Here is a 26,404-nt window from a genome sequence, read left to right on the forward strand (position 1 = left end):
CCTTTTTTGTTATGAACTCTTAAAATCCGCAATCAACTAACAACATTTTATTACCGAAAGAAATATCTCGAGACTCTCAGTTTACGGCCACTTAAATGTAAAAGGCACTTCATGCTCCCATTCGATCATACAAAAGCCCATCCAAAAAAAAGAGTGGACACAAAAAATTCCCCCCAGTATCTGTAATTGCATCTCACCTGTGCGCTCCGAATTTGGGTAATTAAGGGAAAAAAGTTTCTGGGAACGACTGTCGCCAGTGAAAGTGGGAGAAAAACGCGAATCGAATTCGACAGTGTTACGAAACCGGATCGTCGCTAATTGTTAATTACTTGGCCGGAAAGAATCGGCCCGTGATAACGTTCTCAGGCCGCGGATATGCGTAACAACACGATTCAGATAACAGCCGGCAGGCTAATCGGAATAAAAGATCGCAAGTGGATTACTTTCTCGTTGCGTCTACCGCGGATTCTCCTTTCACTTTCCTCGGGCTCGATGGTAAACGTCCCCCCACCACCCCACCACCACCACCCTTCCCACAGGAAGATACATTTCGCGCGTTTTCGATATTCGATTCACGCTCGATCCGACTTACCCAGTGAAAAATTGCAGCCTTCGAATTTCCAAAATATTTGCAAAATATTTACACGAAAATATTTGCAAAATATTTTCACCAAAATATTGGCAAAATATTTGCACGAAAATATTGGCAAAATATTTGCACGAAAATATTGGCAAAATATTTGCACGAAAATATTGGCAAAATATTTGCACGAAAATATTTGCAAAATATTTGTAAAAGATATTTGGGAACCCTCTGAATATTATACTGTTCTATGATTCTGCACGTATAAAATTCAGTTGACTAGTTTCTTGTAAACCAAAATGTTTAGTGCCTGCATGAAATATTGCAAAAATTTTTGCAAAGGAAATTTGGGAACCCTCTGAATATTATACTGTTCTATGATTCTGCACGTATAAAATTCATTTGACTAGTTTCTTGTAAACCAAAATGTTTCGTACCTGCATGAAATATTGCAAAAATTTTTTCAAAGGAAATTTGGGAACCCTCTGAATATTATACTGTTCTATGATTCTGCACGTATGAAATTAATTTGACTAATTTCTTGTAAACAAAAATGTTTCGTACCTCCATGAAATATTGGAAAAATTTTTGCAAAGAAAATTTGGGACCTCTCTGAATATTATATGTGCTGTGTTCTATGATTCTATACGTATAACATTATTTAATTTCTTGTAAACCATCATGTTTAATTAAAAGTGTGGTCTTCATAAAATATTGCAAAAATTTTAACAAAGAAAGTTTGGGACCTCTCTGAATGTTATACTGTCTTCTATAATTCTGCACGTATAAAATGAAATGATATTAATTTCTTGTAAACCAAAATGTTTAATTAAATGTATGGAACGTTCATAAAATATTGCAAAAATTTTTGCAATGGAGATTTTGGGACCTCTCTGAATATTATACTGTGTTCTATGGTTCTGCACGTATAAAATGAAATGATTTTAATTTCTTGTAAACCAAAATGTTTAATTAAATGTATGGAACGTTCATAAAATATTGCAAAAATTTTTGCAATGGAGATTTTGGGACCTCTCTGAATATTATACTGTATTCTATGGTTCTGCACGTATAAAATTAAATTTTTTTAATTTCTTGTAAACCAAAATGTTTAATTAAATGTATGGAACGTTCATAAAATATTGCAAAAATTTTGTATGTGTATAACTACGTTCTATGATTTGGAACGAAAGGGTAAATAAAATTAATTTGTACGCTTAAAATGTTTCCTTGATTGAATAAATGTACGAAACGATCTGAATTTTTATGATGGTCGATAAAATGTGTTAATGCAATAGAGTGAAGTTTGATCAATTGTTCACGGTATTGTATAATTTAGCACGCGCAAAACCACGTCCGGTTACGTCGGACTGATTTGGCGATAAGCCACTAAGTCCTGTGATCCGTCGATTTCCTTTCTCGAACCTCCGATTCTTATGAATCACTCCTGCTCGATCCGGTATTCTAACCGCGTAACAGCAAGAAATCGGATCACTGGAACATAGGAAATCTGTTTCGGCGTGCCGGAAGAAAGGTGAAAACTCGAAAAGAAGTCGTCCGCAAAAAATTGCGAAACCGCAACTTGCTCGATTACAACGGACCGTGTCACAAATCCATATTATATATCCCTGTCCATACTAATGGATCAGTATAATAGCAGAGATTGAAAACAGATTGTCCCAAAGCGTTTTCAATTAAGGGGGTGGACCGTATTGACTATCTAAACATACGCTGTCTTTGGGAATTTTTTTTAGGATAATTAACAAGTGGAAAATTCCGGTTTTTTACAGTGACATGAACGCAATTCTTAACTTTGTTCTCCATTTTTTTAAAAACAAAATATTAAAAGATGGCGGAGTTATTCGGTGTTTTCGAAACCTAATCGTTTTGAGTGTTCGAAAATGTGCTGTTTTCGGGAATTTTTTTTTAGGATAATTAACAAGTGAAAAATTCCGGTTTTTGCAATGATATTAACACACTTGTTAACTTTATCCTCCATTTTTTTCGTCACAAAATATTAAAAAATGGCGGAGTTATTCGGTGTTTTCGAAACCTAATCGTTTTGAGTGTTTAAAAATGTCCTATTTTCGGGAATTTTTTTTTTTAGGACAATTAACGAGTGGAAAATTCCGGTTTTTTTACAGTGATATTAACACATTTGTTAACTTCATTTTCCAATTTTTTCGTTATAAAATATTAAAAAATGGCAGTGTTATTCGGATGGCCGCCACTGCTGACAAAAATTGAACCGTCTGAGATGAACAATTTTTTAAATTCTCGAACACAGCTCGAAAAAATATTTGAGGTATAAAAAAATCTTTTTCAATTGCTTGCACGTAATAAACAGAGAGCTGCGAATTAATTTGTGCACATAGCGTTTCACGGACCGATGAGCATTGTATCGCGAGACATAAATAAAAGTTTCGTGTTCGGTTAATGAAAATCGAAATTCGCAAGTCTAACAGTTAAAGAGAACGAGAAAGTCAGAAAGAGAAACGGGGCGGACCCAATAGTAATCGATCGTGATATAATCCGCTTTTTGTACGCTCGAGAAATAAATGTATTATCTTATTGATCTCTGCGTGAAGCCGGCGCATTTATATAATTACCGTGGCGCGGTTCCGTTGATTGCACCTTGCACAATTTGGAAATGAACAATATACAGATAGCCATGAAAGAGAACGACGCAGTTCGTTGATAGCTGAAGGGTCGAAGACGCGTCTCCGAACAGAAGAGGCAATTTGCCCGATCAAGATCAAGTCCGTCACGGATTTTATCGCGGACATTATGCGAGCTCGTAATTGTGCGCGTTCTTTCGCGAACGGATGAATAAGGCGGAGAGAAACTACGTTGCAAAATATGGAATAACTGTAACAAAGAAGCGACCGTAAAAACATCCGATGCTCGCGCGTGACTGCCAGGCACGTGACGCGAAATGATCGCTTCATTTTCCTGCGGACACTTTCAGCGAAACATGCGTTGTGAAACACGCGAAAAATCGTTGCGAAATTTCTGCACGTCACGCAAGACTGGTACACTTAAATTTTTATGTTCGAGCTTGTTAAAAAATATTTTTATTTATTATTCAGTGAAATGTTTCGCGATACACGGAGGCTCTGGTGAACAGTGAATTTGCAATTTTTATAATTCCGTAAAAAATTTTCGGACGACAATAAAATTGGTCGCATTTCGAAGCTTGAAGCCTCTACTCTCGCTACGATTCGTTCATTATTTATTCAGATTTTTTTGTACGATTTACCAGAAGGTTTTGGACCGTGGAACGAAGTACCTTATTAATACATAGTAGCTCCTGAAGATTAAACTTCAAATTTTTGTAGTTCCGTAAAAAATAACCGTACGACGATAAGATTGGTCTCATTTCGAAACTTGAAGCCCCCACTTTCGCTACGAATCGTTCATTATTTTTTACGATCTTTTTACATGATTTAACAGACGCTTTTACCGTGTCTTGCATGAAAAAACTGAAGACACCTGCTGTCTCGAAAATGCTGCATATTGAAACGCCTGTAAAAACTTTGAAAAATTTTTCTCGTGGATGAAACTACCACAGATTTGAAGATCAAAGTCTCACCTTTATAATGAGACCTTGAAAAATGATGTACGATTTTTTTTACCGATTTATGAAGCTTTGAACGAGAGGTGTACCGCCAACGATAATACGAGGTACACCATGTTCCTCACTTTTGTTGCATAAAACAGCAGGAAAAAATCGTACGTCAAAATTTTTAAATTCATTGTAAAAAGGAGGCTTCGACCTTCGCATCCGTGGTGGATTCATTCCTGGAAAAAATTTTTTTACGTTTCTACAGACGTTTTAACTTGTAGAATTTTCGAGTAACGTGTCGAATCTTATTAACTAATTTTGTGTAAGTTTTATGATTAATGAGTGAAGATTAATTTTTCAACGCGATTTCAGATCCACTAGGGTACGCCATATTTTTAACGACACACTAACGACACTATCAGTCTATAAATAGTCGGGTCCAAACGATAATCCGTCTCTAATGAAACAAATTGTAATTTCATACGGTCTCGGAGCCGTTCAACACCCGACCGGTAATTATGGCGGCTTAAAATAAAGGTGAACGAACGCATGGTCGTTCGAGCATTCCTACTGCAACCTAGTGTACATATATCTGTAATATTTTCTCTGTGAACGGACGGGAAAATATTCCCGTTCGATCGGTTCTAATCTCGCCTCAAGGTGGACGTTCTCTCTGTCAATAGATGAAGTCATTTGAACGAAACAGAACATAATCATTTGATTTACTCGATCTAAGTTGGTTACGTTTCGTTTAAGAATGCGTTCCTGAGCAAGTTTTATGAAAAGAAACGTTTCACAAGTTAAAGAAATTCTTTTCGAGAATGAAGCCTCCTCTTTGCAAGGAATTTAAAAATTTTATTGTTTTACGCAACAAAAATGGGGAAGTTATGTTAAAAAAATAGCGCTTTTGATTTTTTCAACTATGTGCTCCCACTCTGAAAAATCTGAAAAAATTATATGTTAACAACCATAAGGAGATGATAAAACTAAAAATATAAACATAGTATCTCATAACTTCTACAAGAAATCGGCGTTTCAAAATTGTTTTTATTTTTTAAAATTCGGTCTCGAAGCCGAAAATTCTGAAAAAATTCATAGATACGCATTCTAATAGCTAACATATGCCTGATTTTTTTCAGAATTTTCAATTGAAAAGTATAAGAGAAATTAGGGAAAAACCTGATTTTCGTTTTCACCCCATTACTACCCCCCATGTCGACATATGGGGTTGAAAATTGGCACAAAGTACTTTCTTCGGAAAAGTCATCGAATGGCCTATTGCAAATTGAATTTGGTTCGGGGGACACTTTTGACCTCCTTATCCGGTTACACCCTTTCCAAATCGATTTTCAATTTCTGCACAACTGCCCAGACCGCGTTGCGCAATTTCGAGTTTTCCCGTTGCATGCAACGCGTAATAAGACCTTGAAATTTCACGAGCCATTTGGAATCGACCTCGAAGTGGCTACGCGATTGTTAAAAATTATATCGACGTAACTCGATGAACAATGTTCGCAGGTTCGAACGAAAGTAAACGCGCTCATCGCGTTCCACATAACGATCAGATAAGGGAAGGCGATCGACATTCGCAACGATTTCAGTTTCTTTCCTTGCGATTCGTGTTTCTCTGTACACCTTGCTTATTCTGCACACCGATCACGACTGAAACGAAAAAAGAACCGGTCGCCGGTTTCATAAGTCCTGTTAAAACTGCTCTTTCCGTCAATGACTGCGGTCAAGATTTAATCGATACGGATCAGAGATTCCTCCGTGCAGCGTGGAGAAACGTCACGACGCAACTTTCATGGATTTTTGTCATTGACTTTGATCGGCGGCGATCGATCTTGAAGAAACGATTCCTGAAATCGAGGATAACCTGATTCGATTTCTACCTTACCGACCGACAAACAAACTCTTCCTTCTGACCTAGTCAAATTCGCTTTTGTATGCTACCTGACGTTTCAGAAAATCTGGCAGAACAAAATTCAAAAATTTTGAAAAAACTATTTTTATGCAAAAAAAATTTTTTTTTTTTAGTTTTATTTGTATTCATTTTAGGGCCTACGTAAATAACTGCTTCCTTTCTTAACAGTTTGTCCGGGTTGATAACAGTGCAACAGTCTCACTGAATTTTCAAAATATTTTTCATTTTTTGTATACTTATTTTTCCCATAAAATGGGAAATGCACGGCATTTAATGAAACACGTTGAATTGCGAGGAAACAGTTTACAGTGGAAAGACAAAAAAAAATGAACCATGATTGTGTGAAGAGATCTAGAAGTGAGCTGAACCGAGAAATCGATCTGACACGGACGAACGTAATTCGCGACAGATACAAGGGACTAAAAGTAGTGTAGTGGTTAGAGATCCAATATTCTGGCACGATCGGTTCGAGATATACCGATGACGAGGAGAGATAATCGTTCCTATTATAATGTTGCAGATCCACGATAGGGCGGATACGATCCGCGATAATCAGACTGCTGTTGCTACTGGTCACGTGGAAATGCAATGGACTGCAGCAGTATCAGCCGATCGAGGCTTATGCGACCGGCGATGACTGTGCTTTGGTCCTAAATGGCCCGGGAAGGACGAGTGCTTACGATTATACTTATAATCTTCTCCGGGGATCCTTGTGAGTAAATCATTTTCAATATTTTATATCGCAGAGCGACCTGTCCACTAAATTAATGAACACTTGAGCTGCTTGGAATTTCGCAAAAGCATCAAGTGCCATTTCTATGAGAAATTGTTTAGATCTCGCAATTTTAATAGTTAATTTTACCGGGCAATAATTTTAATAGATTTTTCTAGATGGATAACTATTTTAACAGCTTTTTACCATCCAAATACTCTTCCTTTGTCAATTCTTTCTTCCACATCGATTCAACATTATTAATTAAAAAATAATTTTCGTTGCGAATCGTTGTGAAACTATCGCCAACATATTCGTGACATTTTCCCGAATAAAATGAGCCCAAACATGACATACTTCGAAACCAGGTAACCGTTCCAAATCCAAACACTCGCGTTCTTAGGATCAGTTCGGATAAGAGAGGTTCTACTAAATCGCGTATTAAACGAGCAAATACGATCCGAATTGTATCGTGTTTGGACTCTTTTTAATCGGCAAAATGTGGCGGATATAATGGCGGAAGTTGCATAAAGAACTAATCATGAACAATAAAGTTGTGTCGCTTTTAAACATTCAACGTACATGATATAAGTGACATTTCATTCCCGATAGTCTTTCGAAACTTCGGTATGAAGGCAATACTTGATGGTTGGACAATCTTAACAACATTTGCGATATTTTTAACGTGAACAATTGCTGAATAAATTAGTGTAGCGTCGAATACGTTACTAAAAAAGAAGGTCGTTTACATTCAGTATGAAATACGAAATCCTGATCTGAAACCACCGTGTAGCAGACGTTCTCCTGTTTTGTGTATGTGCCTCGATTATGCGAGCCATGCAACCTACGCGAATCAATCGAACAGCCGCGCGCACCGTGTAATCAGGTCTTTTTCCAATAAAAGGCATCGAACTATGAAAAAAAGTGACCAAATCGAAACATAATCTTACGCAACCGGGGCAAGACCTCTCCGCCGGCATTTTCGAAGTCTAGAGAAAGCAGGAACTCTGATCAGGAACAGCAATCAGGACTTTCACTGTAGCCAGCTAACCTTTGTTCCTGCGACAGTCACTTTGAGAAGTAGGGCCATTTTTTCTGGGCCCGATCCTTTATGGGCCTGGACACTAACGACGTGTTTATTGGACCATACTTGATTGGAGGTTGTGCAATGCCTACAGGATATTACATTTACATTAAATTCGTCATGACACGTTACCACATTGTTGCAATATTATTTTTACATAATAGAGTGGGTGGGGAACACTAATTCGGTTCCCAAAAAACTGCTAACTTTAAAAAATAATAGTTTCGTTAAGAAAAAATAGTGCTGCAATAAACCTGGGCTGATTTTAAACCTTGAAGCCTCTACTTTCGCACTGCGTCGTTCATTTTTGCCTGAGACATTTTTTCGTGGTGTTATAGGGGGATTTTTTAATGTCCTGCATCGGGAAAACTGAAGACAGTTCTACCTCTACAATGTAGCATATTGAAATGTCTGTAGAAACTTTGAAAAATTTTTCTCGCGAGTGAATCCACCGTAGATTTGAAGATCGAAGCTTCCCCTTTACAGCAATCACTTAAATATTGATCTACGATTTTTTTTTACCGATTTATGCAGCTTTGAACGAGATGTGTAAACCGTCAACAATAGTAAACCGTGGAGGCAAGACCTGTTCCCCATTTTTGTAGTATAAAACAGCCGGAAAAAATCGTACGTCAATTTTTTTTAATTCGTTGCAAAAGGGAGGCTTCAATCTTGAAATCCATGGTAAATTCATCCCCGGATAAAATTTTTTAACGATTTTACAGACGTTCGAAGTTACAGCATTTTCAAGAGAAGGCGTGTTTCCCACGAGCTGAGCTAGATTTGCGTATTAATTAATGCGAAATTTTGTCAGGTGGTCACGCCGCTAATTAAGAACGAGTTGTACAGATTCCTGTCCGCATTCTCGCGATCGATAATCGTAAACGTTCGAAGCGTTCAGAAGGCAGATCCAGAAACGAACTTCCCTGTTGGTTCTGCGTTTCCGCAACACACCAGGGACATTGTACGCTCGCTGATAATTTATCATCGGTGAATAAAAAGTGCATCTGAATAACGGGTCGTGAGAACGTTCGTATAATGAGAACGCGCTGCTGGAAAACCAGATCTCCTTTTGTTTATCACCGCGGATAAGACAATGGTGAGCTGTTGTAATTCTTGAGTTCAGAACCTTGAAACGAATCGTGGCGTTACGTTCCTTGCTACTATGATGCGCTAATTATGTCGAAGCTCTGCGTCCCCTGAAAAATGAAATTTTTTGGCAAATTTTACTCGCGAGGGTGTCTCAATCATTTTCTCTCTGAACTGTAATATTTCAACTTTTCAATTGATTTTAAATTTATTTTAAATTTATTTATTTAAATTTTTGGTACACGTTCATATCAATTTAAATTCTTTTTTACTATTTTATTGTTTCTATTAATATTTAAATTACGAATATATATATATATTTCTAATTGCTATGTTATAAATGACTACGTTACTGTATTACTATATTACCATATTAGTATATTTCTATATTACTATATTACTATATCACTATATTTCTATATTTCTATATTACTATATTACTATATTACTATATTACTATATTACTGTAGTACGATATTACTATATTTCTATATTACTATAGTACTATATTACTATAGCACTATATTACTATAGCACTATATTATTAGGTGTATTAGTATATTACTATACTATAAATGACCAGTTTATATATTAACATTATCTATATAATATTATAGTGAACATATAATATATTAATTTATACATTTCTATTAATACACAGACAATTGGTTCATTCGATAAGAAAAATCATAATTTCTCGACATCCTTGCATAAACACTGACCGAAAACTTCGCAAATCTGCGCAGAACATAAGCTGTTATCTCCTAGCATCGTTCTGCGTCATCAATTTCGTTAATTTTAATATAAAACGTAGAGAGCCGCTAAAACGAGCATAAGTGGGACAGAATATAATACTACAGGCCGCGGACAGCGTCGAAACGAAATAAGTGACCCACGCGTTCTACACACTGCGTTTCCAATCACAGTGAAAGCCAGATCAACGTGCATTTATGCAGCTAAAGTGCACTCCGCATATTTTCGCAACTGGCCTAGCGAACCGGCCAAAGAATTTCCCATGGAATTTCTATATTCACGGTATGCTGGCCGTGATAAATCGCCGGCGGGCTTCGGTGAATGCAGAAGAATCGAAATTTCATCGGACGGTCGTCGCTCCGCGTTCGAAATACAGTGATTTCTCTACATATGTCGCCAAGACCTGGACGATAAACGTCGCGGAATTATCCCTACTACCGCGGGGTGCAGTGATTTCTCTGTATATGTCGCGAAGGCCTGGATGATAAACGTCGCGGAATTATCCCCACCACCGCGGGGTACAGTGATTTCTCTGTATATGTCGCGAAGGCCTGGATGATAAACGTCGCGGAATTATCCCCACTACCGCGGGATGCAGTGATTTCTCTGTAAATGTCGCGAAGGCCTGGACGATAAACGTCGTGGAATTATCCCCACCACCGCGGGGTGCAGTGATTTCTCTGTATATGTCGCCAAGGCCTGGAGGATAAACGTCGTGGAATTATCCCCACCACCGCGGGGTGCAGTGATTTCTCTGTATATGTCGCCAAGGCCTGGAGGATAAACGTCGTGGAATTATCCCCACTACTGCGGGATGCAGTGATCTCTCTATATACGTCGCCGAGGCCTGCATGATAAACGTCGTGGAATTATCCCCACCACCGCGGGGTACAGTGATTTCTCTGTATATGTCGCGAAGGCCTGAACGATAAACGTTCCTCGGGAGTCGAGGATTGTAAGTAATGTCTCATGGAGGATATATGTCGTTGACAAGACCCGTGTTGTTGACATATATCGAGAATTCATTGTAGTGTAAGAGGAGTGTTCGCGTCTCACTGGGCAACAGCAAGGCAACAAACTCTCGATTTTTATAATTGTTGTTTGTTAGTATACCGTTACAATGCCGTCTTGTTTCTATCGATGCTTCTGCGCCTGTCAGCTGATACTGAATGAAACGGGATTTCTATAGCTTGTGCAATTAATGGATCGAGTTCCGAGCTGTTGCTACATCTGCACCGAACATTGTGCACAAAGCAGCGTTAATTTTTACATGTTCTACGCGAATGACAATCTAGTCTGAATTTAATTGTGGAGTTTAAATGTCGGGGACAGGCTCGGTAGATTCAGATTGCTGTCGCACGAATCAAAATCTTTGACAGATCATGATCTTTCTTGGATTTTTCCAGCACAAAATGTTTAACAAAATGTACAAAAATTAAATGAAGTGGCTCTGAATTCTTGGACAATAAAATGTTAATTCTAAATTTTAACAATGATCTGAACATTTTATTCTGAAATATTACTCACGAAAACGATTATAATATTAATCCTGTTAAATATCAATTTGTTAATACTGGGATTAACTGGATTATATAGTGTAAGCTTCATTACCAACTAACAATTGCTATTAAAAACGCTGATTGTTTCTACGAACGAAATAGGCGACATTCGTGCAAAATTTCAAATTCTGAGGCTGCAACAATAAACTGAAAATTTTATTGTGAACTAATAGTTTAACACCGAAACTATTATAATATTAATCGAATTAAATATCAATTTGTTAATGTTAATGTTAACTGGATTATGTAATGCAAATTTCATTACCAACTAACAATTGCTATTAAAAACGCTAATTGTTTCAACGTACGATTAGGTTAGGATTGAATGGAGGAAATGGATCGCCGCCATTGCTTAATTGTAGAACGTTTACGATCGTGAACGAAGAAACAGAATATGTTGATACTTTAGCCGCAATATTTCATCCCAATTTACGTAATCCGTGCGTCGTTAAAAGTGTTGTTGCGAATTTACAACCAAGAATAGTTTCCAGCCACTTCGAAATTGCTCTCTCGGTTGATTTTGTCATGTCGCTTCGACCGTGCAAGAGGCTGTAAAGGGAAACTTGTTTCGAACGCGACTTTTCCACGTACGGTTCCAGCCAATCGAACAGAATAAATATACACTAACACTAATGACACTGATTCACACACGACTACCTCCTCGTTTCGCTTCTCTCACAGTTTTGCAAACCATTTTTCTCATTATATTCAGACATTCATTATATTCACAAATTATATCGATGTGTTCCTAACATTTCTTTGGTTTCGGAATTTATTGAATTCCTGGTTCAAACTAGCCCGAGCAAACGAGCACTCAAAAACGCCTGTGAAAACGTTAAAAAATTTTTCCCGGGAATGAATCTACCACGGATTTAAAGATCGAAGCCTCCCCTTTAGAACGAGACCTTGAAAAATGATCTACGATTTTTATTGACCGATTTATGACGCTTTGAACGAGAGGTGTACCCCCAACGATAATAAACCGTGGAGCCAAGACCTGTTCCCAATTTTTATTGTATAAAACAGCCGGAAAAAATCGTACATCAAAATTTTGAATTTCATCGTAAAGAGGAGGCTTCGATCTTAAAACTCTTGGTGGATTCATTCCCGGGAAAATTGTTTTAGCATTTCCACAGACGTTTCAATTTGCAACGTTGTCGAGTTGACCGAAAATGGTCGCTCGCGACGGGTTAAAGTGGAGAGCCATAAGAGGTATAGCGAATAGACAGATAGGCATGATTGATCGTCCATGGCAAATTCTCGACAAGGAAATGCCCCGGTTAATTCGGAATCCCGCCGGCAAGGAGACAAAACCGCGCGGGTCAACCTTCGAAGGTAAAAGCCACGAGCGGCACGTCAATGCCAGTATATTTCGTTCCAAGAAACAAGATATGTCAATTCATGTGCTCTCGCACAGGCCACGGTTCGCATGATAGTTTCGGGTTACCTTGATACAGAATATCCGAGAAGTTAGAGAGACGGTGAATGCGTATAGTAAACGCGAACGACAGGAGCCTTCTCACCAGGAAAGTAGGCTACAGGGTTAGGTAATTAACTCGACGAGAAAAAAAAATTAGAAATAGAGACAGAGAGTACGCTCAGAGAGAGAGAGAGGGGGGTGGGAGGTTGGAGGAGAAAGGGATGCTGGTAAATAATATTTCGTATTCGACGATCGAGAGCACGTGCTAACTTTCATTCTCGGATTTTTATTGTTGCAGCCCGCCGAGCGGAGGATCGCAGACCTGCATCACTTATGATGCCGTTAATCGGGCTTATGTTGAAGCTAGGAAGCGTATCAGTAAGTATACTGCAGTAGGTTCGTGTGTAACATGATCAAAAAATTGTTTAAGACGATGCTACAATTTTATGAAGTAGACGACATGTATAAGAATGTTTTTCAGAAAGATTACACATACATTTTATTTACTTTTTGAAGACTGTGTAAATGTATTTTATGACAAGTTACTTTTTGGAAGTACTTTTTGGAAATACCTTCAGGGACAATAAATGTACAAGCAGTGCAAGATCATTTTTAAAAGACTGTATAAGTATGGATTTTATGTCGCAGTAAATGCACACTTGTGGAAAGCGTTGTTTAAAAAGAATGTATTTTATAGCTGATTAATATGAGCCCAGTATGATTGTTCTACGATCTTTTACAACAAAGTTATCACAGTTTAAAAATCAACGAGTTTTTCCCGACAATATTCTTTTAATTTTCCACATCAGTATAGATATTTGCAAATTATCTGTGTGGTTTTGTAAAAGGCTACAGAATTGTCTCTCCATCCAATTTTTTTTTTAATTTCTAAATATTAATTTTTCTTTATGGAATAGCTATTACAGTAAAGTCTCGCTCCAAGCCCGATCCCCGGGTCCGTGCTGTGACATAGATCGTGCAGGGCTACTGTTTTCTCACCGACGTCGCCGAATGTAGAAAAAGACGCTCAAAATATATCCTGTTTATTGTCATTTTAATAAGAAAAATTCCACGAATAAGTTGTTGAAGGTCGCATAAAAAAATTAAGAAGTTTAGTAGTTGGATTAGTAGTGGTTCACACCGATACTCTACCGAGGCAGCTCAGGCTTCTTGGCCCCCAGTGGAAGGGATAGGCGTACTGACTAAGATCGTGTAGCTCCGTTCGGCTTAGATCAAGACTTTACTGTAAAATGTGTCTATAATAATTCATATAGTGGCGAAACGATTTCAGATTTCTATATTTGAAAGTAAATCCTGATCTCAGTATTCATATTAGTATAAATTATTACTGGTAGTTGAATTTTTAGAATGTACCGTCGACATTAATATTGCACGTGCACGTCAATATTTATGTATTCTGATGATTTATATAGATGTCGCGCAACCGAAAGCTAAAATGTGGCGACCCGAAGACCTAGCAACGGTCGGTGAACTCCTTTTGGATATTACATCGAACCTTGCCAAAACGTAAGATCCTTACTTTTATTTATAACATTCTAACATAACCTAACTTATGCATACGGAACGAAGTTTATCTTTGTACACCGAATATTTAATTTTTGAGGTTGCAACGAAATCATTTGTAAATCTTGTTGTTGGATTGATTGACAACAGGTATGGACTAAGTGTCGAAGAGATCGAGAAAAGTTTACCATTGATCGATACCTCGAAGACGCTGATCCAAGAGGTTTGCCCAGCTTTTCTAAGCGAGGTGGAATGCAGACCAGGAAAATATAGGCGACACGATGGCCTCTGTACGAACCTGAGGAACCCAACGTGGGGCGCAACACTATCACCATTCCAGAGGTAAATGATCTATAGATCTGTACGGTCAGACGACTAGATTTACTGTGACCACTAGAGGCTGTGAAATCTTTATAGAGATACTCGGAATAAAAGAAATTGAACAATTTTGTGGGGTAGGAAATAATTTTTTTTTAAATTACAACACGTTTTTAAAAAAGTGGCAGCCAAATTTCCCTAATCCATTTTTGTAGAACACCATTCGCGATACTACATAATATCCCCACGTAACTTTTTCCGAGGCGCATTTCCTCTAATTTTGCAATAATTTTACAGTTTTAATTTTACTTAAATAATTTTTACAATTTTGAAAAAATCAATTCTTAAAGAAGTTACAGCTATTTGATCTCGGCTAATATTTGCACTCAAATGTATAACACTTGATTCAACTTCTTTTATTTATAAAACTGAACATAAAAATTCCTTCCGTCAATAATTAAATAACAGTGTCAAGAATTTTGTTGCAAAATTTCATCTCAACTGGTCTGGGAGTCTTCCAGATGTTTATAATTACACAGGCTCGAAAAGTTCAACTATAAAATTGCCCAAAATAAATTCCAAAAGATTTCTAAAAAAAAATTGTGTAGTTTATGAGGATACTATAGAAATGAGTCTTTTTGCTTGTCTATTTCGCAGATTAATGCCGCCAAGATTCGCGGACGGCTTAACAGCGCCGAGAATATCGGTAACCGGCCGAGATCTGCCACTATCTCGCATAGTGTCGCGAACTATGCATCCCGACGACGGTTATCACGATCACGCTGGCACAGTTATGGTAATAGCCTGGGGACAGTTCATGGACCACGACTATACGCTGACAGGAACGCCTCTGGGTACGATCATATCATCGATAGTCCTCCAACTATTCGAGTAAACTTTACCAACAGTGTATACGCAGTCGAGTACGTCATTTGTCAATGACTGATAACGATCCGAAAGAAAAGCAGCTGAATTAACCTTTTCACTGGTGGTAGTGTATTTGTTACGCAAGGGACGGGGTGGAATCAGCAATCAGGCGATCAAATCATTTGGTATTGAGGTTGGCATTCTTGTGTGTACGCAACAACAGATTGCAAAACGGACAGATAATGAAATAGAAGAGCGATTCCAATCTTTCAAGAATTTAGATCTTTATCGATGGGAGATGAATAACCGGTTACTGGATAATCCAGAAAATGCAGAAAATGTCGACGATTAGGTATTGGAGGCCGTGAATCCTGATTCTTTTCACACCATTTTTAACAGACATTCTTGATAGGAGCAACACGAATTTTCGAGACTCCATTTTAATTTTTATTCAGCTTTTATTAGCTCCAAAAATTGCAAACTTTGTGCTATATTATTGTTCAAAAAAGGGCTGTGCAAAATAAGGGACGATTTTGGCACAGGTGCATAAAGTGCACAATCTGAAAGCAATCTATGAGCACAAATCGTTCTGAGAGTATTCATAGCTCCAACAATTGCAAGCTTTGTAATATATCTTTCTTCCCAAGAAAGGGATGTGCAAAATAAGGGACGATTTTGTCACAGGTGCATAAAATGCACAATCTGAAAGCAATTTATGTGCACATTCGTTCTGTCTATATTCATAGCTCCAAAACTTGCAAGCTTTGTGCTACATCTTTGTTCCCAAAAAAGGGCTGTGCAAAATAAGGGACAATTTTGTCACAGGTGCATAAAGTTCACAATCTGAAAGCAATTTATGAGCACAAATCGTTCTGTGCATATTCATAGCTCTAAAACTTGCAAGCTTTGTGCTACATCATTGTCCCCAAACATGAACCATGCAAAATAAGGGACGATTTTGTCACAGGTGCATAAAATGCACAATCTGAAAGCAATTTATGTGCACCTTCGTTCTGTCTATATTCGTAGATCCAAAAATTGCAAATTTTGTGCTAAATCACGCTTTCCAAGAGTGCACCATATAAAACAAAGAACAATTTTCTCAACCACGAGTGTGTGACCCTGCCGTCACCTTTTTTTGCGAATTTCACGCACTATATTCGTTAACAAACGCGATTCCCGTGCAGTATGTCATTTCGAACACATTGTTGGTGACATTTTCTCAGCAAGCGTGCAAAGAAATTTGTCTATGGCCGCGTAATGACTATCGGGCCGGTTCCTGTGGTTAATTACCGAGTTCCAGGATAAACTTGCGGACGCGTGCGATTTTGGCGTGGATCGCACGGTCTCGTGGAAACGGTAGTCACATGATCGGCCTCCTAGTTATCTGCACGGCGATCTGTTCGCTTTCTCTGGCAGTTACCCTAGTTTCGATAGGCGGTAAATATCCGACTTAGAAGGGCTTGGGAGCCGTCCGACGACGCTTGCTATATATGAACCTGCCGCTGATGTAATTCAACTGGGTGACGATTGCATAATTTGCTATTGACTGAAAATTGGCCCTCGGATTTTATTCCTCGTTCGCGAATTCTCGGTCAGCGTGCCCATTCCGGAACGAACGATTTCCTTCCTTCGTCTTTTACCGTTTCTTCCGATCCTGTCGATAGCCTTTTAGGGCCACTTAGGCGAATCACGAACCTAATAAAATATACCAATTTATTATAGGCTCGTTTAACGTACTTTAGTGCTATTTTTCATAACAATTTATAGTTCTGGACACTTCAAATCGAATTAAACCAGGTCATCGACCCTGTTAACGATCTGAAGAAATTTGACTATTAGGATTTTCTTCTGGAAGAAATTAATGGAAGGATTTTTTGACGAATGGGTTATCTCAAAGTATATGTGTTGTGCTACATGTACGAATTTTTTGGTGGTGAAATTTTGAAAAATGACCGAGCGACAGCCCGTTTCCCGAAAGTTGTTTTCATGGGGCAGAGGTGCATGGGGAGTGGCAGCTGGATCGTCAGAAATTAAAAAATTTATAAACAAATGGTTCTTGAAAAAAGATTCTGTACAAAAAGGCAGTTAAAATATGTACAACATATGTTAAAAACATATGTACATATTCTGAACATTTACAATTGAAAGATTGCGACTCGTAACAACTTAAATAACTAGAAAAATGACTATCGAAAAAGCAAAGAGAGAAGTAAGTGTGGCTTGAGATTGGAAAATGATTAAATAGGTATTTATGGACAATTACCGGAAGGAAAGTAATCGAATTAGTATGTACAAATCACCGACGAATGAAACAAATGAACACTACATCGCGTAAAGTTTCATGTCTTCATGAATAGTAATTATCCAGTCAATGAGGCGAGGCACGTTAAGAGCTGTGATATACTCGATGAAAGTGAAAAGTCTAGTTGAGAAAGTAAGAGCTTCGTTACCATAACACCGACAAAGTATTCATATCTTTTTGTCTAAAGTACTATACACATTTTATTGCAAATTGTATTGGCAATAAAAACCTGCTAGATCTTAAAACCGGAGAACGGTAACTCTAATGTCTGATATAAATATATCATAAATATTTTTTTAAAAACTGCTTTTAATCAAAAGGAGGCTGAACTTCACTTTCTGGGACCAAGAATTTTACAGATTTTTTTACACAATCCTGTAGATTTTGACGACAAAATTCGAGAAATGCAAGTTTTAATATGCGGAATTCACTGTTTCAAAAATTATGCGTGTTTAAAGTTGGGCGATTTTAAGCGTTTTTGTCAAGTAAGTATTAGCGGTAAGGCTAATACCCTAAAGAGTGAATGTACACTAAGATTCGCATGAAAATCGGAGCACCTCCCACCGTTCATCATCGGAATACTAAAATCGTTCACACCTTCACGTTCACTATACTCGCTATACAATGTTCCCAACTAACGACGACGATCTAACAAGCACATGTCTATATATCTCGGGCAGATCGACAGGGAAAGTTAACGACGTCCGCGGAATGAAATAACAAACGCCACCAGGCAACGAAATACCAGTAGTTTTCATATGATCGATGATCTATCTCACTCTGTCCCCCTCTATTTCAGATCCACTGAATCGAAACGACCCCGAGGAATGTTGTCGAAGACCTCCACACCTGAAGAACCCCTATTGCAACGAGATCTACATACCTGAAGACGATTATTTCTACAGATTGTTCAATGTAAAATGCTTGGACTTCGTTCGAGCCTTTCCTGCGGTTCGACCAGGATGTCGATTAGGTTCTCGAGTGCCTTTCAATCTTCTCACCGGAGTTTTGGATGGGAATACCGTTTACGGAGTCACGGAAACTTTTGGACGGTAATTGTGCATTGCAAAATCCAGTTGGAATTTTTCTACTGTAGCCATTGGAAAATTTGTGCCGGGGAATTCGAACGCATTTTTCTCTGTTTGGTCGTTTCTTTTCTTATCCTCTTGCTGCATTAAGAAGAAATGCAATGTTGCAGAAGTTGCAAGAGGCTGCGTTAAGTGTCACAAAAGATTCAACATACTTTTGCGTGGGGAAAATCGGTTATAGTGCTCGGGCACATTTTTCTTTTTCTCAGTTGATTTTTCGATTGTACTATATTCTTGCTTCACTGGAAATCCTATTTGGTCCAATTTCAAATCTTGCAAAAGTTACAAGAGTCTGCGAGTTGCGAAAAATAAAATCCATTTTCGTGCGTAAAAATAAAAATGGAAAAATCGGGCGCCTTTTTTCATTTTGCTCGACGTTTTTCCGATCGTACAATATTTTTGTTTCGCTGGAGATTGCGTTTGGTTCTATTTCAAACATTGCGAAAAAATAAAATCGATTTTTGTGCGTATAAATGGACAAAAGTGAAGAGAATGTACGAAAGTGTTCGGACACATTTTTCTGGATTGTTTAATTTTATTGAGCACACTTGCAACCGATGCGAGCGAATGATGCAAAGTCTGCCGAAGTGGTTTAGGTTGATTCCCGGTTCGATGGTGCTTTTCAGAGGCAGCGTAGCGTCCCTTACGTCATCCGCGACAATAAATCAGCATTACGTTTGTTCTATATTTTGCGAACGTAAGGATATACATGCATTCTATACTACTCGCACTTTCTAGTCCGCTCGCATTATGAGATCTCCACGGGGATTTCTCAATCGAGCACCCGCGGTCTTTCTCCTCAGAGGCGTTCCACAACACGAAATTTCACGCGTCCGTGGCCGAGGCAATCATCAAAAAAAATCACGCAAATCACCTTGTACAACCCTACATTCATCTACTCATTGCGTAAAGTATTATTCAAAAATCTATTCGCAAAGAACGAAATTTTCGATTCTCGAGAAATCGTCGACAATGAACCAGCGATAACTTCGCCAAAAAAAAATAGTACACCAACGAATTTGGACTCATTTTAAAGGTTGAAACCTCTGCTTTAGCACTGTGTTGTTCATTTTTGCCCACGATATTTTTTCACGGCGTAACACCGCGATTTTTGAGTATTCCGCATGGGGAAGCCCAGTTGGATAACGCTCAATGTTTGTAGTTTAGTACAGACATATTCGCGATAAGAAAAATATGTGGATATTGTTAAAAGTGCAGTTAAGATTTGAGAAAAAAGTTCGCGTGCCTGACTTGCTTCGGTCGCCCAGAAAAAATTCTGAAAGATGAAACTAGAGCGCTAGACTAAACTACTTTCTTTCTATTTGTAGATGCTGACGTTTTAATTATTTGCAGTCGTAAAAATAATTTGTTTATGTTGCAGGAAATTGCGAACAGGGTACGGTGGATTGTTGCGAATGAATCCTGTTTTCTCAGAGTATGGTCTGAAAGATCTGCTGCCATTGAAACTGGACATCCCGGATGAGGGTTGCACGAGACCAAACAGGTCAATGTACTGTTTCGAAGCAGGTACGTTTGTTTATTTATTTATTTATTTATGTTAGACTACGAATTTTATGCATTTATGACAGAAATGAATAGCTCAGATGCAAAACAGTAAAAGCATTTGAAGAATTTAATTCTACTATTCTAACCTTATTAAAATTATGAAGGAATTATTATATACAAACTAAAATTATTAAGACGCAATTAATCCAGACAATTTTTGCATAAAAATCGGCGGTCTAATTATTATCGTTCACCTATGCGTGTGCTCTTGAAAAACCCGTGCGGTAATATCGACTGTCGTCTTAATGTTGCTATTTGAGGACGAGGGTTAATTAATTGTGCACGGAGTCACGCGTCGCTGACGGATTAACGATAACAGCCGCCGCGTTAGCTGCCGGTGGCAGTGTCGAAATTCACTTTTGGAATGCTCGCATTCTGCACCATCGAGCCGAAGAACGTCGATAACCGTTCGATCGGTCGATTATCGGAAAGGGAGTGGCCGGAACCAAGGTCAACAGCTCCCATCGGCGTTCCTACAATGTTCTGCTGAAAGAAAATGTTCGTTCGCGCAGAATTAATTGCGGCGATTAACGCGGGAAACATGACAGACGTTTTGATTCCTTGCTTCACCGGAAAGGACACGCTAACCGATCCGTTTCTTGACTTATTAGGTGCACGGAATTAATTCTTGGACCTTTTGAAAGAGCTTCGCGAATTTTTATGCAAACAATTCAGTTAATTAGACAATTTTATTGTCGAAAATAATCTACATCAATTTTCGTGGGCTCGTCGATGAAACTTTTGAATTGATTTGTTTTTATTCTCAGGCGAGATACGAGTTAACGAGCAGTTAGTGTTGACCTGCATGCACACGTTAATGGCAAGAGAGCATAACAGAATTTCCAAATCGTTGAACCAGATAAATCCACACTGGGACGATGAGACCCTGTTCCAGGAATCTAGAAGGATCGTTATTGCTCAGATTCAGCACATTACGTACAATGAGTTCTTGCCCATTTTGCTCGGGAAGGACGTCATGGAGAAATTCGGTCTTCTCCTCGAGAAAAATGTAAGAGTTTTCACACTTTCATTGACGCCGACATATTCGTGGGATTTTTCTGATTAAAATGAGTCCAAACACGACATAGTTTGGATCACATTTACCCGTTTAATCCGCGATAGGATATAGGGAGTTCATCGGTTCGCATAATCGAGGTTCTACTAAATCGTGGATTAAACAGGTAAGCGTGATTCAAACTATGTCGTGTTTGGACTCATTTTAATCAGAAAAATGCGTCGGATATGCTGGTAAAAGTTTCACGAAGAAATGATTAAAAATAATAAATTTTTGTCATTAGATTGGTGAGTGCAAACGTGATTTCCAATTTTTTAATCGACCCCATGTCATTCTTTAGCGAGTACGTCCATGTTAATAATCAATCCTAATCATTTTTTAAAGGACTACTGGGACGGATACGATGAGACTGTGAATCCGTCTGTGATCGATGCATTTGCGGCTGCAGCGTTCAGATTTGGTCATTCCTTGTTGCCAACAGCGGTTGAAAGATGGAGTAAAGCTCACAAATTTATTGGTAATTTGCCATTAATTATAAATATTCACATTCAGAAGCAATTAAAAAAAAAAGCTAAATATAAATATAATTTCTAAAACTTGAAATTTAATATATTATTCATTTCAATTAAGCCTCCAAGAGGCTATCGGACCTAATCAGGAGACCCTACGATTTGTATCGAGCCGGTGTGTTCGATGAATACATCATGGGTCTGATGAACCAAGTTGCCCAAGCTATGGACGACTCCATCACGCAAGAAGTATGAAACATTTGTTATATCAATAATTATCGAGTACGATATGAAGAACATAGACTACGTATCTATCATAATTTCAGGTTACCAATCATTTATTCAAAAAGGCTGGCGCGAAGTTCGGTCTGGATCTCGTTTCCTTCAATATGCAACGCGGTCGAGAATTTGCTATTCCAAGTTATATGGAATTCAGGTTAGTAAATGATGCTTACCACTTGACACGTATACAGAGCGTCTCAACTGAAATCGCCAAATTATCTGTCTCAATAAAAAAAAATTGACAACATAAATAAAATAAAAAATAAAAAGAAGAATTAAAAAATTTTATTATAGAAAATTCTGTGGCCTTCCCTGGGCAGACACTTTCGAGGAACTCTTCGGTTCCATGCCTAACGAGACTATCAGACGCTACAGCTCCATCTTCGAGTGAGTAAATCAATAAAATTTTAAAAGCTTATCTGATAGGATTAACAAATTGTAGATTCGTCTATCAGTTAGTACAAAAATGTCGAGGACGTTGAAAATCCTTGAGAAATATCGTTACAAAATATTATAAATAACAGTTGATGTCATATTACATTACAATGTCTATACAGCTGTGTATTGTATATAGACATTGACTACGATCAAAAAAATTCCCAGAACGTTTCGGACAACGGTGAATTCGTCGAATAACATCATCGATCATAACTTCATCAATAATTCAAGCCATGCTAAATATAGAATTTGACGAACGAGTCCCAACTATTCGTCGCGATTACGCATCGCCGAATCGGTTTTACCCAGGCAACGAGAAGAACCGTTATCCCAAAAATTAGGATGAAAAGAATCGGTAACTGAAACTTATCTTTATTTAATTTCAGATTATTTCTTTCCCTTAGAATTTTAATTAGTTCGGTATAATATTTCTGTATCCGTGACATTTTTCCGATTAGAATGATACCAAACACGGTGCAGTTTGGATTATGCTTGCCTGTTTAATCCACGATTTTATAGAACCTCGATTATCCGAACTATGTCGGACAAGATTGACTCTATTTCAAGACGGTTCTTTCAGACGATTTTAGAATGTGTTCCCGTAGGAATTTTCTATCGTTCGAGGGCTTAAATTAAAGAAGGAAGAATGAACTTTGTGATAGGGGTACTTAGGTTTGAAGGGAAACACGGAATCAGGAAGGAAAAACTGAAAATCCGACCGTCAGTTCGGACAAAATTGACTAGCTTTCAGAGGCTTCTTTGAGACAATTTTGGAATGTGTTCCCGTAGGAATTTTCAAATGTTCGAGGGCTCAAATTAAAGAGGAAAGATCGCAGTTTATGACAGGGACACTTATAATACGAAATCATGAAAAATTGGAAAAACCCCATGCAACTCTGTGCTCAAGTGACAATATTCCTAGTCTACCTAGGCTTTCAAAATCTTTCCAAGAATGCAAACGCTATTATGAACAGTAGATGAACCTAATTTTTTAATCGGAGAGTATAAAATCCGCCCAGAGGTTAAATAAAAGTCCACGATTCTTCCCAATTGAAATGATTGATTTCTGGTTTCTCCGACTGTCGGACATAATTCCCCGAATCGAACTTATGATTCCATACTAATCGAACTTTCAGACACCCAGCCGACGTGGACCTGTGGTCAGGAGGTGTCTCTGAGCGGCCGCTTCCGGGTAGCATGCTCGGGCCAACCTTCGCCTGTGTAATTGCCACGCAATTCAGCTATTCTCGTCGTGGTGACCGATTTTGGTACGAGCTGCCGAACCAGCCATCGTCCTTCACTCCCGGTAAGCGAACCTTTCCAATCGGGGATCACCGGCGTTGATCCGATCCAAGGACGCGATCGTCGATCACCGGAAAACAAGCGTGCCCGACACACGTGAACGCACGCTCCGCTACACAAGCTCACCTTTCACTTTTCTTTTCAGAACAACTGAACGAGATTCGGAAAATCAAGCTCGCCAGAGTGATCTGCGACAATACCGATCTTATCGACACCATACAGATCTACCCTATGGTACTGCCTGACCACGAAATGTGCGTATCCTCTTCCAGTAATCGTCTGACACTTAGAATGTTGATTTGTGAAAACAAATTTCTGCCGTTTGCTAAATACAGTGAATTCTCGATATATGTCAACAACTCGGGCCTTCACAGCGTCATGTATCGTGCAGGAGACATTATTTACACTTTTCGAGCTCCGGGGTACACCACGTGGGGATAATTCCGCGACGTTTATCGTCGAGGCCTTGGCGACATATACAGAGAAATCACTGTATTGGAAAAATTAGTATCAGAGTGTTTTTTGGCAAGCAAAGGATCCCAACATGAGCTAGATGTACCAGATTAGGGGACCTTTGCATTTAAATGTCAGGTCTTTTGACTCCTGATGAAGCTAGCAACAATTGTCCAACTTGTCAATTAAAACTCTCTATTAATAGAACCTCTGGTGCAGCTCCTGATGAAACTTTGTTTGCAAAATATTAGAAATAGAATACTAAAAGGACATGGTTTACACTTTGACAATAGAGAGCCCCATTGTAGGTGGTATCAGTGACGTGTTTATGGTTGTTTATAGAAATCCCAGAGTTCCCTGTCGAAGCGGAATCCTGCCCAGCATGGACCTGACAAAATGGGCGGATTATCCAACGTCGAATCACGCGCAATACGTGAGTAATCTAGAGGGCCAGTACCAACCATACGGAAAGTAAAAAGGCTGTTTTTTAGAAATAAAGTAGAGAACCGCCTAGACGACACACCACCACGTAGTCAACAACAGTCACGAGCCGAGAAGCACGACCCCTTAGGCACCCCTTACTCGAGACACTATTATGGTACTGTAGTATAGTGAGCCCTAGATGCGTCTGCACACACGGTGTACTTTCTCGCATAAGCTGATGGCTTAGGGACACAGCAGCAGACGGACGGGTGGACACTTTACCGACCTTGACACTTTGATGACTGCACGTTTCCTTTATTCGATTCCCATTGATGCCTGTACGTGGGAATTATTATCCAATAATTTACTATTATAAGTCTACAATTTTTATATTTCTATATTTGTATATTTCAATTTTTCTATTTTTCTATTTTTCTATATTTCTATATTTCAATTTTTCTATTTTTCTATATTTCTATATTTCTATATTTCAATTTTTCTATTTTTCTATATTTCTATATTTCAATTTTTCTATTTCTCTATATTTCTATATTTCAATTTTTCTATTTCTCTATATTTCTATATTTCAATTTTTCTATTTTTCTATATTTCAATTTTTCTATTTTTCTATATTTCTATATTTCAATGTTTCTATTTCTCTATATTTCTATATTTCAATTTTTCTATTTTTCTATATTTCTACATTTCTATAATTCCATAATTCGATAATTGGATAATTCCATAACCTTATAATTTTGCAACTCGATAACCTATCCAGATTTAAAAATAAATTTTCTATTAATCTGTTCAGTGTACCAGTATTAGTTAGAATTTGCAAAATGCAAGGTGCTTGCAAAGGAATTCAGTACCACAAATCTCAACTTTACAATTTTTGTTTCATAAATTAATTTATGAAGCTATTACGGTTATTGGTTTTGGAAATTATTTGAAAATAGTGAAAATAAAGCAGAGAGAAATGAAATCACGCTTGCGTGACAGCGGCCCTCAAAGTGTCAAGTATAATAATTATAAACCCCGAATACATCTTAGAAACACCGTAGTCTTAATTTATTGATTAGCGATGAAATTATAATTTATATTCGCCAATGGTGGTTCGAATGTAAATCATAATTCGATTGTAGAGCCCGTTACAATCTTATCCTTATGTTTTTACGTGTTACGTGTGGCTAAGTAACATAATCAAGAAGTTCCATGACATTTAATATTGAACATTGATGATTTGATATTGAAAGTTGCCGTCCGTTTGGATTTTTATTGGATACAGTTGCTTTTTCCTCAAAATGCAAATTACGTTCGTAATCGTCGCAGAAACAGTGGAGTATGTATCAATAGAAATTATATTCGATAGAAATATTATTAAACAGTAAATATAAAATAAAAAACCACAGAACAATATTCTAAATTTAAATGATTTTACTAGGGGCCTGAAAGATGGACTAAGATCTTACAACTAATATTTTAAAAATGACGCATTTTATTTTGCCATATATTTTTTGTCATCTAGTAACAAAAAGGCTCTCAGTAAAATAAAAATCAGTGTACAATATGCAATATATAAAATAGTGGGTATATATCATCAGGAATCTATAAACAAGATAAAATTC

General features: G+C 37.9%; 1 protein-coding gene across 1 annotated transcript in view; it reads left to right on the forward strand.

Annotated features, from left to right (window-relative positions):
• Cysu (peroxidase homolog) overlaps positions 1–26,404 on the forward strand; it is a 32,380-nt gene that overhangs the window by 2,734 nt on the left and 3,242 nt on the right. Inside the window, exons 2-16 of the mRNA XM_076800008.1 lie at positions 6,593–6,784; positions 12,988–13,067; positions 14,123–14,216; positions 14,364–14,555; positions 15,189–15,385; positions 18,503–18,755; positions 20,173–20,318; positions 21,125–21,366; positions 21,757–21,889; positions 22,003–22,130; positions 22,208–22,317; positions 22,458–22,550; positions 23,738–23,907; positions 24,049–24,157; positions 24,699–24,789. Of these exons, the coding sequence (XP_076656123.1) occupies positions 6,593–6,784; positions 12,988–13,067; positions 14,123–14,216; positions 14,364–14,555; positions 15,189–15,385; positions 18,503–18,755; positions 20,173–20,318; positions 21,125–21,366; positions 21,757–21,889; positions 22,003–22,130; positions 22,208–22,317; positions 22,458–22,550; positions 23,738–23,907; positions 24,049–24,157; positions 24,699–24,789 (2,230 nt within the window). The remainder of the gene's footprint in view (positions 1–6,592; positions 6,785–12,987; positions 13,068–14,122; positions 14,217–14,363; positions 14,556–15,188; positions 15,386–18,502; positions 18,756–20,172; positions 20,319–21,124; positions 21,367–21,756; positions 21,890–22,002; positions 22,131–22,207; positions 22,318–22,457; positions 22,551–23,737; positions 23,908–24,048; positions 24,158–24,698; positions 24,790–26,404) is intronic.

The sequence above is a fragment of the Halictus rubicundus genome, chromosome 14 (assembly GCF_050948215.1).
Source record: "Halictus rubicundus isolate RS-2024b chromosome 14, iyHalRubi1_principal, whole genome shotgun sequence".
NCBI classification, from domain to species: domain Eukaryota; kingdom Metazoa; phylum Arthropoda; class Insecta; order Hymenoptera; family Halictidae; genus Halictus; species Halictus rubicundus.